This window comes from Sinocyclocheilus anshuiensis, unplaced genomic scaffold (assembly GCF_001515605.1).
Source record: "Sinocyclocheilus anshuiensis isolate Anshui unplaced genomic scaffold, SAMN03320099.WGS_v1.1 scaffold738, whole genome shotgun sequence".
Classification (NCBI taxonomy): Eukaryota; Metazoa; Chordata; class Actinopteri; order Cypriniformes; family Cyprinidae; genus Sinocyclocheilus; species Sinocyclocheilus anshuiensis.
Window position 1 is genome coordinate 302,577 of NW_015542364.1, and position 13,356 is coordinate 315,932.

A 13,356-nucleotide genomic window follows, 5' to 3' on the forward strand; every position below is an offset into this window, starting at 1 on the left:
ACAAAAATTGATTGAGCATTGCTTAAGGTTTAGGAATGACTTATTGTAACATAAAACAATATCATATCTATGTTTTATTGCAGAAGTTTTTTCACATATCATTTTAGATGCACTTAATGAATTTCATAACTTCCTGACAGAACAAACCAGAATGGACACTTCCTAAAAGTGCTAAAGTAAGCTGTTTTGCATTTCTGAAGTTTCCGTTTTTAAAAGAAATATTTTTGTCAAGATAGTTCACAGGAGCATTTGGTCTAGAAAATTACTCGGAGGTTAATGCAAAAAAAAAAAAAGTAAATATTAAAGCAAGTGGAACAAGTCTTGTTTGAAAGTGCATAGGTTTGGCATAGAAAAATGACCTGAACTCAGTATAAATGAGTTGATATCTTCACTACACTGAGTGCATTTGTTGCGACTGTGTGGATCGTGACGCTTGTGTTCCCTCCTCAGAGAAAGCTCTTTCAAAAACACGTCTTAGAGAAAGTTTAACCTTACTTTTGAAATCCTGCCCCATGAAAACATACAGAATGGGGTTCAGACAGCTGTTGACATACGCCAAAGAGACGGCCAACGGATCCACTGCCAAAGCCACAGAGGAACTCGAGTTCTCTCCGTACATTATTATCAAATCTACTATGTGATACGGCAGCCAGCAGAGAAAAAAGGCCACGATTACAGCCAACATGATGCGAAACGCTCGTCCAGAGTGAAAATGACTCCTGCCTAACTTCCGTGCGATGAATCCGTAGCATGTTGTGATGCATACGAGAGGAACCAAAAAGCCAAACACAAATCTGATGATGCTTAACCTTCCAGATGTTGCACGGTTGGAATGACCTTCTTCATCAGCATGAAAAGTGCAAAGTGTGATGTTAAACTCCTCATACGTGAAAATTTGCCTTAATAACATAAAAGGCAAGCTGAGCGACAAAGCCAAGAGCCAGGCCGTTGCACAGGACAGTCGCGCAATCAACAAATTACGATGATTCTGAGCCCAAACCGGAGTGATCACCTGAGCAAACCGATCCAGACTAATCAAGTTCAAGGTGAAAACGCTGGCAAACATGTTGATGACTATAACAGAGGGGAGAATCTTGCACATGACGGATCCATACGGCCAGTGATGCTCAAGGAGGATCTCCGCCACACTGAAGGGTATGGAAAGGCAGCACAGGAGGTCTGCAGTCGCTAGATTGAGAAACCATATTGTATTAACCGTCCTCTTCATCTTCATTCCAGCAATGTACACAACAAACATGTTTCCGGGAACTCCGAGGAGAAACGTCAGGCAGTAGATGACCAGAGAAAGTATCCTCATGGACTCTTTCACCTCTGGAGACACAGGGTCTGTCTCACTTTCATTAAAACACCACGGACAATCATATCCACTTGAGGATTCATTGATGTAATCGTCTGAAAATGTCTGGTTCATTTTGCTTGAGTTGCTGCTGTCCAAAATGCTCCGTTTGTCCTGTAAATGTATCACATATTATCAATCATTTTTCACTTTGCAGATGCTTTTATCTATTTTATGAGGAAAATAAGCATAAAAACGAAATAATCAAACTATACATTTTAATTAAATATTTAAATGTATTCACTTAAGTGAATGTTCACATGGTTTGAATCGCACTTGAGTTTTACAGAAATGTCTTGTACTCACCTCACCAGCTGCTCTGTACTAACAGGCAATACTTGCACCGCTTGCCACTTTAAGGCGGAACCACAGGAAATGGGAGGAAGTCCTACTGATTTCATGAAACCACTACAAAGAACTCTTATGGTGATTGCATGAATAGATTTCCTTTAGAACAAAATACCATTTTCAGTATTCAGTCTAGAATGCTGTTCTTGTAGCACAAACTGAAGGAGTTCTGGGAAAACTTTTGATCATGCAATCTCACATTCTGTGAGACCATACCCACAACTTGGTACAAGTGCAAAAGTAACATGACCAGTGCTTATTTGCCTGCTTATCATTGCTGTGAAAAAAGGGTGCAACCATCAGACAGCCCTCAAATAAACTGTGTACTCTATGTACTAAATGTACTATATATGGCAGTAGCATCATAACGTGTCTGCGTGCATTTACAAAATGATAGCTGATAACAGTCTTGACTGTTAGCGAGCACTGCATTCCTGAGAACTGACTGTATGTGAAGCATGAAGGAATTTAGATATTTATTTGCCTTACTAAATTGGATAAGTAATTGGTTTACATTAAATGACCAAGGAGTTTAAAATTCTTTAACTCAATTTAGAGAAGTCTTTTGTTTTTTTCTCTTCTTCCTGAAGAAAAAAAAAGAAGCCCCAAAAAAAATGTGAGACCACAATTTATTGGGATTACTTTTTTTTTTCCAGATTAACAGATGCGTAAAATTAATAAGAGGTCTATAATAAGCAGGCCATAGCCACAAAAATGATACAATTTGAGTAATTTCATATTTTTTTATTGTAAATATTTTGTAAACATTGATTTGCCCACTTTATTGCATGAGAAAAATAAAAATGAAAAACCTCAAATAAAATGTGATTATTTACACCATGGTTTTGGCAAAACAAGTTGAATCTAATTATGTGCTTAAGTACTAAATAAAAGGGGAAGCAAATTAGCTTTTAAAAAGGTACCAACACCAAAACCTACAGCAATAATTTAATTATCAAACATTACTTCAGTCCTTCCAAGACTATTGTTTCATTGAAAAGACACCCGGCTCATCTGGCAACAACTATACACAAACAGCAGAGCAATGGAACTATGTTTTTTTTATATAATCTATGTCAACCATCAACATCATTCAACAGTTTTGAGGATTATTCCTTGCTTTCAAAAGCGCACACACAAAAGTGTAAAATGTTACACTACAGCTATCAGTACAGGTCAAATGTCCACAGAAATGTTTATCTTTATAGGAAATACTATACCACTGAATCGGATCATGCAAGGAGAAAATTCATTATGTAACATACAATATGCAACAGTAAGAATGAGTTTAACATTTTAATTAATACAGGTTTACAGTTTGTTCTAAAAAAAAAAAAAACTGCATTAGTATTGAATTCCACCAGAAGTTGAACAGCATCCCAAATAGTCCACCATTAGTCAATATTCTTGTCAAGTCAAGGTAAATACAGGAATCTGATGTGTGGTTAAATTAAATATATACATAATCAAATCTGTACAGTACAAATTGTCAAACATCTTCGCCTCCCTACTGCTGCTTCTCTGGATTTGAAACCAACATTAGCTTAAACAGCAATTAATCAGCAAGAATAAGTTTCTTAATACACGGTGCAACAACAATAAGTTCTAAGAAAGTGGCCTCCACAGAGGTTTCTCCACAAAAGCACAAAGCAAATTATAAACAAGGCCAGAGTCTGTAATGAGTGTTTTCTGGCTGTCACCATAAAGGTTTATGAGCAAGTCCAAACTTAGACAGAAGTGACAATGTAAGACCCACTTTCAGTCGTGTCTCCTTTAGTGTCTCTCTTTTTTGCATTGTTTGTAATAGGTGTTGGGATCTGGGATGGTCTTGGAGTTGTGCTGTCAGCACTACTTTTTCTGGGGCTTGGTGTGTAATTAAAAGGACTTACCCTAGCAGCCACAGCACCACTAGGGGAGCTGTGTTTGCTGGAGTTAGTTGAGCTAAACGGTGTGCGTTCAGCAACTGGGAATTCATGGACCTCTGTGCCAATGTTTGGGTTACTTGGAGCAGGCTTGATATCGGTGACTTTTTTATCAAGAGACTCGCTACTCCTGAGTAAATTCAGATTTGTTTCTGAACCCAGGTGGCCCATAGCTGCATTCTCACTTGCTAGTGGCTGTTTTGAGTGTGATTCGCTTGAGTCCCTGTCACAAGGTAGCCCTTTGCTTAACTGACTGTCGATAACGGGAGGTGTGTTTGCTGTGGGTGATTTACTAGACCTTGGATTGTTTATGGGACAGTCTTCAATTCTCACCCAGACATCTTCTGTCTTGGACATAGCAGCACCCAATGAATGAGCAGCATCACCAGTTGGATCTGGTAAGTCTAAGGTCATAGAAGGTGCATATGAGCTTTCGCTCTCTTTTGTTTTCCTCCATGTTCCTTTGCGTTCCAGGCCCCCCTCTTTGCCTGATTTTTTAGGAGGATTAGCGGGCTGCCGCTCGTCCTCGCTTCTACCCTTTTCACTGGACTCAGACGAAGCAGAAAGAATGGAAGAGCTGCTGCCGGTTCTTTTCCAAGTGCCTACTCTTGGGAGAGATGATGAATGTTTGCTGTGCTCCCTTTTCCATGTCCCCGTCCTGTTGATTGGGAGCCTGGAAGGGCTTTCTGAATGGGATCGGGAGATGTCATGCCTTCGGAGTGACTTAGAATCACCATTCTCTGCAGTGTTCTGACCATGAGGAGACTTTCTCCAACCACTTCCCTGGCAGGGAAGACTAAGGGACATATCCGGTAAAGATGGACTAGATACTGGAGTCTGTGACTGGCTTGTAGACGAAGGGGACAAGGACTCGAAAGAGGCAGACTCCTCTAATTTCCTTTTTAGTGTTGGACTAGGGGCTTCTTTGATAAATGTTGACTGACGAACAAGTCCAGGCTTCTCGGACCGGTCAGACTCACTCCCACTGGATTTGGTAGATGACATTCTAGACAACTCTGCCTTCTTTGAAGGACCTGAGGCTCCGCACTGGCTTAGACTTTTTGAGGCAGATTCACTTCTAGGAATTCCACTGGTACTTCTATGCAAGCCACTCTGCTTCGTTGGTGTTTGCTGGCCCAGTTGCCTCCCCGGAGAAGTGTAAGCCATGCGTCCGGATCCTGAAGATTTTGTTGAAGAAGCACCGGGGGAGGTAGTGCGAGGCAGCTGAGATAATTTGTTGGATGGGCTCAAACCATTCCTACCAGGTGAAACTGAGGCACAACCAGGGGACTGCATGGGCCTTGTTAGAGATTGCTGAACTGGTCTAGAAGGTGTGGAGTCTCTAGACCCAGATCGAGAGGAACCTTTACTTGACCCTCCTTGAGATGATGCTGGGTCCCTGGCAGGACTAGGTTCAGAACTTGTTGGGATTTTCATGGTTCTTGGAGAGTTTCCAGGACCAGGTGCTTGAGATGGTGGTTTTGACATTTGGCCACGTGGAGGGGGCTTTTTCGGTACCGGACTGGTGCTAGGAGAGCTGCTCCTCACACCAGGTACATGAATCATTGTCCTCCCTCTGGAGATCACAGGAGCTTGAGCTTGTCTGTGCTGAGAGGACATGCTTTCAAGACTGGGTCGGGGCTTTCCTGTGATTAGACTTTTATACACTTTCTTTCCTCCTTTCAGGCTCTTAGTTTCTTCCTCTTTCTTTTTGGACTCTAAAGTGCTTTTCTCACTAGGTTTAAGTATTCTTGGCCCTTTATTTGTAGCAGGCTTATTGTCCTCCTGATTTAAAGGAAGGTGGAAGGGTGATCCAATGGAAATGCCTGATTTGAGAGACAGAATAGAGTCTGAATCAGAGGAACCTTGTCTGGAGAGACTTGCTGCAGCCTGATGAAGACTGCTAACTATAGAATTTGCACCCTCTTGAATGGCTTTCCAATCAAATGATTCAGAGTCTGGCGATAAGGCTTGCTCTGAAATAGGGCTATGTGTGTCTGTGAGATCTAATATAAGATCTGGTTCCTCTGCTAAAATACCACCAGCCAACATGCTCTTTTCTTCCTTAACCCCTGGTTCCTCAGTCTTACTTCTTGGTGGCTGTTTCTTTTTCTTTGGCATTGCAGAACTGATGCATTCTTGGAGAAGGTCATCTTCAGAATCAATACTGAGAGAGCTAAGGGAACTATTTCTAGAGAAGCACACAGGGGTGTCCTCAACGTGAAAGGCCTTTGGTGCATAACCAGAGGCTTGTGGCCTGGGCGCTTCCATCTGAGTTGCATTGTCTTTGTGTGAGCAATCTTTGTTGTTGTTTTCTTGGTCAATGTCACTTAATGAGCTAAGGGATGAGTTTCTTGAAAAACATACAGGCGTGTCTTCAATGGAAAACTTCTGCTTCTCATCACACACTGCAACTGTATTTTCTTTGGGTGCTTGTGGAAAACCTCCTGGTTTTTGAATGGGTTTTGTTGGAGCTGTCTGAAATGCCGATACTCTGTTGGTGTTTACTGGCTGTTCTACACTGCACTTCAAAGGGGGAACTTTTCTTTGTTCTTTATCTTTTCGCAGCTCAGCTTTTTCTTTAGACAAGTCGAGATCATCATCCTCAAAGTCAAGCGAACTCAGTGAATCATTGCGAGAGAAGCAATAAGGTGTGCCCTCGATTGGTGTGTAATGATGCGGAGAATCAAAGGCAAACCCAGGACGCGTTCTCACCTCGGGATTAGCAAGCTTATCAGCAAACTCTCTTGTGACAATTTTGGGCTCTTGCTTTTCTGTTTCTTTGTTTTTATCTGGATATGATGCTGCTTCTGACAAGCTATTAGGAGCCTCTGGCCGTTTGAGCATCCTTGCTCTGTACTCACTGCTTTGTGGCATAGGTTTTACAGGAGAAGTTGGCTTTTTCTTTTCCAAGTCTTGCTGAACTAGGTTGCCAGTGGCGGTGGATGGATGCTGAGCCTGTTCAGGCATCTTCTGCACTCTAAATGGCTTGTGAATTTTGCCTTTGGGCATTGCCGAATTTATACACTCTGCAAGAATATCGTCCCCTTCGTTCTCAGCCAGGGCAGACTGAATGGGAGGTGATAAACCTGTATCTTTAGCCTCTGCACTTTTCCCCTCTGGCAGAGTGTCTCGTCTTTGACCAGATGTTTTTGCATGGGGAGCTGAACTTTCAATACCCGCCAGTTCATTCGGGGGTGAATCAATTGTGAGGTCACTGAGAGACGTTGCTGTGGAAAAGTTAATGGGTGTTCCCTCCACACAGTACACCCGGGGCATATCCTCACAGTGTGTGAGGGCAACATGCTTCTGCTGCTGTCCTCGGTTTTGTGGTGGCAACAATTTATAAACTGGGAGCTGACTTGGCTTGCGAGACACGGGTGGGGGTATTCTAGAGGTGCTTGAGGGCGATTGCTTTTTTGGTTTTCTTGATGATTTTGTTGGCATTGCTGAGTTAATACAAGCCTCTAGAATCTCTATGTCATCATCATCATCCGAGTCATCCAAGATGTCTTTTCTAGGTTCAATTGTTGATGGTGGTTTCTCTTGAACCTTGGGCTCTTGAATGTCTTCTTTCTCAAGCTCTGTTTCATTGCATTGGTCATCCTCATGAACTGGGGGCATTATCTTCAGCTCAACATCTTTCTGAATAAAGGGCTCATCTAAACTTAGTGCACTAAGACTCGAAGCACAAGAGAAGCCATCTGGAGTGCTTTCTGTGGCAAAATGTAAAAGAGTATCATTATCTGGTAAAACCTGCACTTTCTGTACAGCAGCACTTACAACTGCATGTCTTGGAGCCAAATCACGTTTTTCAGAATGGGGTGGCACAGTAACTTTTTGTTTCACTGACGTGGTTCGTGGTGGTGGAGGTGGTGGTGTCTTGCTGCGACTTGGCGGCATTGTTTGTCCTGGGCTATCAGGCAGATCACTCGGACTGATAATCCCACTTACCATCCCACTGCATGGCTCACTCTGCACAGAACTTGCAATGGAATGACTCTCAAAACTGTCAAGGGAGCTGACAGACGTGCATCTGCTGAACATGAGCGGAGTCTCTTGTACATAATGTTCAGGGGGACTTTTGGGTGTCTGGGCACCACTTTTGGATGGTGATTTGGCACCTGATGAAAATTCCACTGTTTTGTGATGCCTGGAAGCATCTCCATGTCCCAAGTGATGTCGTGGAGGCTTGATGCGAACATAATGGCCTGATGATTGGCTCTCAGATGTGCGTTGGTCAGATGCAATGTTACTAGTGGATTCTTTTTCTGATATAGGTAGAGTTGGGTAGTTATTGGCCGAGTTGACATTACGCTTGCAGCTCTCCATTTCATCTTCCTCGGAGGACAATGATGATAAAGAGCTACCACGTGAGAAACAAATGGGCGTGTCCTCCACACAATACGTCTGTAATGTTTCTTGATTTATCGTGGGAGCCTTGCATGCTGGGTTCTTCTGAACTGCTCTCGTTGGTCCTGCTCTGCTTTGAGTAGACGAAGGATGGAGCTGCTTTTGCCTACCCTGGTTCTTTAAAGAAGCCACAGAGGAGGAACTAGCTTGGCTTAAATGGTCTTTGACAGAACCTTGGGTAGAAGATGGCTTTGAATGTCTAAACATTTCCTTCTTGGAGGAAGCATCAGAGTACTTCAAGCTGTAATCAATAGGCTGTTCTACATGATGATCCTCATTGTATTTCATGCTGTAGTTTGGAGTTTGCTCATCAAGCTGCTCTTCTTCTGAATAAAGCTCACTGTAGTTTGTTGGTTTGTCGTCGGCATAATCATCAACAGTGCAGATAGTCTGAGAGATCTTTTTGTTAAGTCCATGACTTGACCCACTGTTAATTTGTTCATTTGAGCCCCTTGACCTAAATCCAGGCAGATCCTGTTGAACAAACCTTGGCTGGTACTTTTTTAGCTTATCTTCTCCTTCACTGCTGGCTTCAGTGTACATGGGGTATCCTGGGCTTTGCGATCTCTGTGGTTTCTGATCTGGCCGTTTCATTTCATCATCAAGGAGCTTCGGCCTTGCCCACCTTTCATTCTGGCTTGGGCTTTGTCGACCAGAGTTGAGCTGTTCATCAGAATACTTCAAGCTGTAGTTAATAGGTGTATCCAGATCGCCATTGTCATCTTCCATGTGATTCGCATTGTGTATTTTATGGGCAAGATCTGCAGGATATTTTCTGTAGACACAGCATTTTCCTTCATCATCTTCTGAATAGGAATCCACTGAGGGCTTCATTTGACCTCTCTTTCCATAGCCATCAGTGCTGTTGACACTATTCAGACTGTCATTAGAAGCTCTGTACTCCAGTTTGGGCATTGGGCATGGTCTGCCCGAAGGGTCAGTTTTGCTGTAGCTGTACATATTTTGGTGACCATGAACAGCAGTTTGGCGTCGGATCATGTCGTCTTGCACAACGTGAGGGTCCGGTGTGGATCCTGCGGTTCTATCATCCATACTTAAGTGCATGCTCTGCACTTCCTCCATAACAACCGCAATTTGAGCTGCAGTCGTGGGAATCTGCACCATTCGCTTGGCAGCCTCCACATCGGAATGGAAACCCCTTCGCTCTCGATCTAGACTTCTGTCCCTCTCAGCTCGGATGCTTTCTCCATTTCCTCTGTTGTCTCGAGATGATGGGCTTGAGAGCACTGGAGTGTTCATATAAGGTGATCGAACTCCAACTCCATTGGGGTTATAGCCATCTGATCGACAGACACCATCATAATCGCCGTAGACGTTATGCTTATGTCTTGGCTTGGGCCGTTGGGAGGCTTTCGGGCTCAGGTTGTCAATGTTATCGAAGGTTTCAGAGAGGTGCTGTGCATCTAGTTCTTCAATTAGTGCTTTCTGTTTTCTTACATGCAGAGACGGTAGACTGGATCCAGGAGACATGATGTTGGCATCCTTATACTTGGCAGGCCGATTCGCCATGAGGTTTCTCAAAGCAGCGGCACTTCCCATAGCTATCATCTTGTGCTTGGAGTGTATGAGGTTCTTCAGCATGCTGACTGCACCCATATCCCATAATGCCTCTTGATCTTTTGCGTTCCGAGCAGACAGGTTCCACAGCGTCCCACAGGCATTGCTCACTATCGTCAGACTGTGTGATTTAAGGTGCTGAAGAAGAGTCTGAAGACAGCTGTTTTCCCTTAACATTTGCCTGAAATAAACAAAAAGAGGAAAAGGTTTGCTGCCATGTGGACATATTAAAAATATGTGAGTGTATGCAGCTTTTAGAAAGCATATTCTACCTGTGCTCCTCATTTGTGGCAATTAGGCTTGACACGTTTCTCAAGATGCCACCACCACTTTCTATTATGGCAAGGGTGTTGGTTTGGCTTCTGTATGTTAGAGTGCTCACTAAAAATGCCAACGCTCCAGGAACAGTACAGATATCAGCTTTGTTTTCAGTGCAATGTGCTGATAAATTCCAAAGGGCACTCAAGACACTTTTTAATGTGGATTCCTGTAAGATAAGAAGACCAGTTCCTTAATGACTGAACAGTTCGTTTGCATTCATACAGAAATTATTAAAGAGTTTCAGAGACTCCTCACCTTCTGAACTTCTAAGGCACACTCCATCAGGGCTCTAACACTGCCAACTTCTCGCAAGATCTTCTTACTGTTCACATCAGCTCGCCATGAGAGGTTCCTCAAAACACTGGCAATAACCTAAAACAGTATAGAGCTTCTTAGTACAGTAACTTAAGATTAATGTCTTTCCTTTTGGTGCCGTGCATGACTATGCATATACTATGTTTTGTTTTTTAAATTATTTAAATATTCAAATTATGACATGAATTCCCAAACAATTATACCTGCTGCAGGTCCTCACTCTCTGACTTTAGTTGAGCTACCATGGCCCTCATGCAACCTTTCATTGAGCAAAGTGTAGCCTGCGGGCAAAACCAGAAAGTAATTAAATGCAATAATAAACACTAAATGGAAATGATGAGAGACAATGATAAGAGAAATAACACACCTTGTTGGCTACATCTCCAAAGGTTAGATTAGTTAAAGCCATTCCCGCATATCGTCTTAGTGTAACACTGTAGTGATCATTGGTAAGACCGTAAATCTCACAGTCTACCTGCAGCAGCTCCCCAATCGCCTGAAGACCACCTGCATAAACAATGCATTGAAATATTCAGCCAATGAGATTTACATTTGAGGTTTTTCAATGTCTAACAAGAACAAACAGAAGGACAAGTTTCATTTATAATTTTGGAAAACCTACCAAGCTCATTCATCGCATGCCTGTGCTCTTCATCAAAGGAAAGTTTCATGAGAACACAAACCGCTGGGCAAATCTGATGCTCGACTGGTGAAGGCACTGCAGTGAAGGCATAAGTATGTTAATGAGGTTGTACAGCTCCACATATATTGATTACGCGTCAACCCACTTAGAAGAGTTAAGTCATCCATTAAGCTCCTTCCCATCAAAGCATTTCAAATGAATCACATTTATAAATTAATAAAAAGTTTGTAGTATATGGGATAGAATAAAAAAGCATTGCATTGCATTTACTACAGCAATATATTAGGGACATATAGGCCAGTATATTACTGTGGTTGACTTTTAAATGGCTAATGCAGATGCATCAGATTCACTGCCTAATTTATGTTGATATACACATAACAGGGTTGTTATGTACTTAAAATGACTATAGACTAAAACTGAAATATTATTTTTAAATATCATGTTGTTAACTGAAATAAAGCTGAAATAGAATAAAACAAATATTATATGCAAAACGTCAACTTAAAAATGTTAAACTAAAAAATGCAACTAACTGAAATAAGTTTAAGTACTAAAATTACTAAAAATCAAAATAAATTCTTAGAAATATATATATATATATATATATATATATATACTATATAAATAAATAATAAATATTAACTAGTATAAAAAGTAAAGTGACAAAAGCACATAAAATTAATAAAACTAAAACTGCAAATATAAAAATAAAACAAAGCTAAAAAGAAATATTACATGACAAAAGCACATAAAATCAAAAATAAAATGAAAATTATATAAAATATATATTTAAAATATAAAAAGATAATTCAAAATATTAATAAATACTATATGTACTTTAATGACAGCTAAATGTGCACAAAAAGTATGCACTGAAATTAAAAGAACACATATTCTACTATAAATTTACACAAAATTAAGTAAAAAACTAAATACAAAAAATTGTCCATTTAAAATACTGTCAGTGAGTTTTGAAACCAACACAAGGATGAGAAAACACTTCTATTAATCCACACAGTAACTACAACTAAAAATAATGGTACCGCAAGGATACCATGTCCCATCCCTCTGTGCTATTCCTGACACCTAACATACATCAGCGCGAGATATATTGGGTCTCACTTGGGTTCTTGTCCTGGTCCACGCCTCGCTCATGGCTTTCCTGCCACTCCCAGCAGGTCTCGCAGTAAGCCCTGATCTGCTCCAGCAGGTGGAGCACCCGGATCTCCCGCCGGCCGCGCTTGTCATCGGGCTGCGAGTGGATAATGTTATGCAGGGCGGCACTGGCCCTCGCCCGGGCCTCTTTGCTGCCGCGGGAATTTCCAAGCAACACGGAGTCCTTGTCGTTGCCGTGGAGGAGCTGGATGAGCAGCGGCAGGCAGCCGGATTGACGCATGGCGATGCAGCTGTCCTGAGAGCTCGACATGGCCAGGAGGGTGCGAGACATGTCGTCTTTATCATGGGTGCCTAGCATGGACAGCAGCGAGTACACCATTTCCACCTAAGCATATGCAGACTTGATTAAAGTGATGCATGCTGCTTGATGCATGATGCTTTCAATCGTCACAGCAAGTCATTTTAGCATTGAGAATCTAGTACTAGTTAACCTTAGTGCCCAAATGGCTGGTCAGTCGGCGTGGAACGGAGTAACTTCCAGCACTGCTCATCTCACTGGCGGCGTCATGATCCACCCGAGAACTTGAGCCCTGACACACAAAAACATATAAGGCAGATTCCAACAAAAATTCAATAGGTAACTATGTGAACATTTATATTTATATATAATGATCATTTCAAATACATTTATATTTAAATTTTCTAATTTTATTCACATTTACAAACAATAAACACGCAGGTCTTCGGCAAACCTAATCAAACATCTTTTAAAATTAAAACGGTCAAATCTATTTATTTTTTTGTTGTATATGATACACCCTACAAAAAGTCAATAGGTAAATATGTGAAAATGTATATTTAAATTTATATTTAAATATAAATATAATTCAAGTACATTATTATTTAAATTTACAAATTTTATTTACAAACAATAAACATGCAGGTCTTCAACAAGCCTAATCAAATACCTTTTAAAGTCATAATAGTAAAATCTTTTTATTTACATTTACAATGTATATATATTAATCACCCCCAAAAATGACACAAACATATCTTCAGCATATCCATCATGCAGTCTTTTGAATGCAGATATTATGTATAGGAAGTATTTGAATATTTATATTTAATATAATATAATACATTTATATTCAAATTTATAAATTGCATTTACATTTATCAGTTTAAAAATAAATGTATAAATTCAAATAAAATGAATACATTTAAATAAAATATATTTACATTTAAGTCTATTATTATTATTATATTTTAAATTATATATATATATATATATATATATATATATATATATATTGAGTATAAAAATATATATTTAATATTTA

At 40.7% G+C, this 13,356-nt stretch overlaps 2 protein-coding genes across 5 annotated transcripts in view; both read right to left on the reverse strand.

The window, feature by feature from the left end:
- Window positions 1-232: 232 nt before the first annotated feature.
- LOC107692022 (C3a anaphylatoxin chemotactic receptor-like) lies at window positions 233-1,690 on the reverse strand. Its single transcript, XM_016490901.1, has 2 exons — window positions 1,664-1,690; window positions 233-1,471 (listed from the first exon to the last, which is right to left on the reverse strand). Exon 2 carries the CDS (start codon window positions 1,430-1,432, stop codon window positions 392-394), a length of 1,041 nt encoding a protein of 346 aa, XP_016346387.1. The 5' UTR covers window positions 1,433-1,471; window positions 1,664-1,690; the 3' UTR covers window positions 233-391.
- A 768-nt stretch (window positions 1,691-2,458) lies between these two features.
- Window positions 2,459-13,356, reverse strand: part of LOC107692017 (adenomatous polyposis coli protein-like) — a 47,070-nt gene continuing 36,172 nt past the window's right edge. For all 4 annotated transcript variants that reach the window (XM_016490888.1, XM_016490889.1, XM_016490891.1 and 1 more), the window contains 8 exons: window positions 12,508-12,606; window positions 12,023-12,401; window positions 10,877-10,972; window positions 10,622-10,761; window positions 10,458-10,535; window positions 10,195-10,311; window positions 9,891-10,105; window positions 2,459-9,799 (listed from right to left, as the gene is read on the reverse strand). In XM_016490888.1, coding sequence (XP_016346374.1) covers window positions 3,433-9,799; window positions 9,891-10,105; window positions 10,195-10,311; window positions 10,458-10,535; window positions 10,622-10,761; window positions 10,877-10,972; window positions 12,023-12,401; window positions 12,508-12,606 — 7,491 coding nt within the window. In that variant the 3' untranslated portion in view covers window positions 2,459-3,432. The remainder of the gene's footprint in view (window positions 9,800-9,890; window positions 10,106-10,194; window positions 10,312-10,457; window positions 10,536-10,621; window positions 10,762-10,876; window positions 10,973-12,022; window positions 12,402-12,507; window positions 12,607-13,356) is intronic.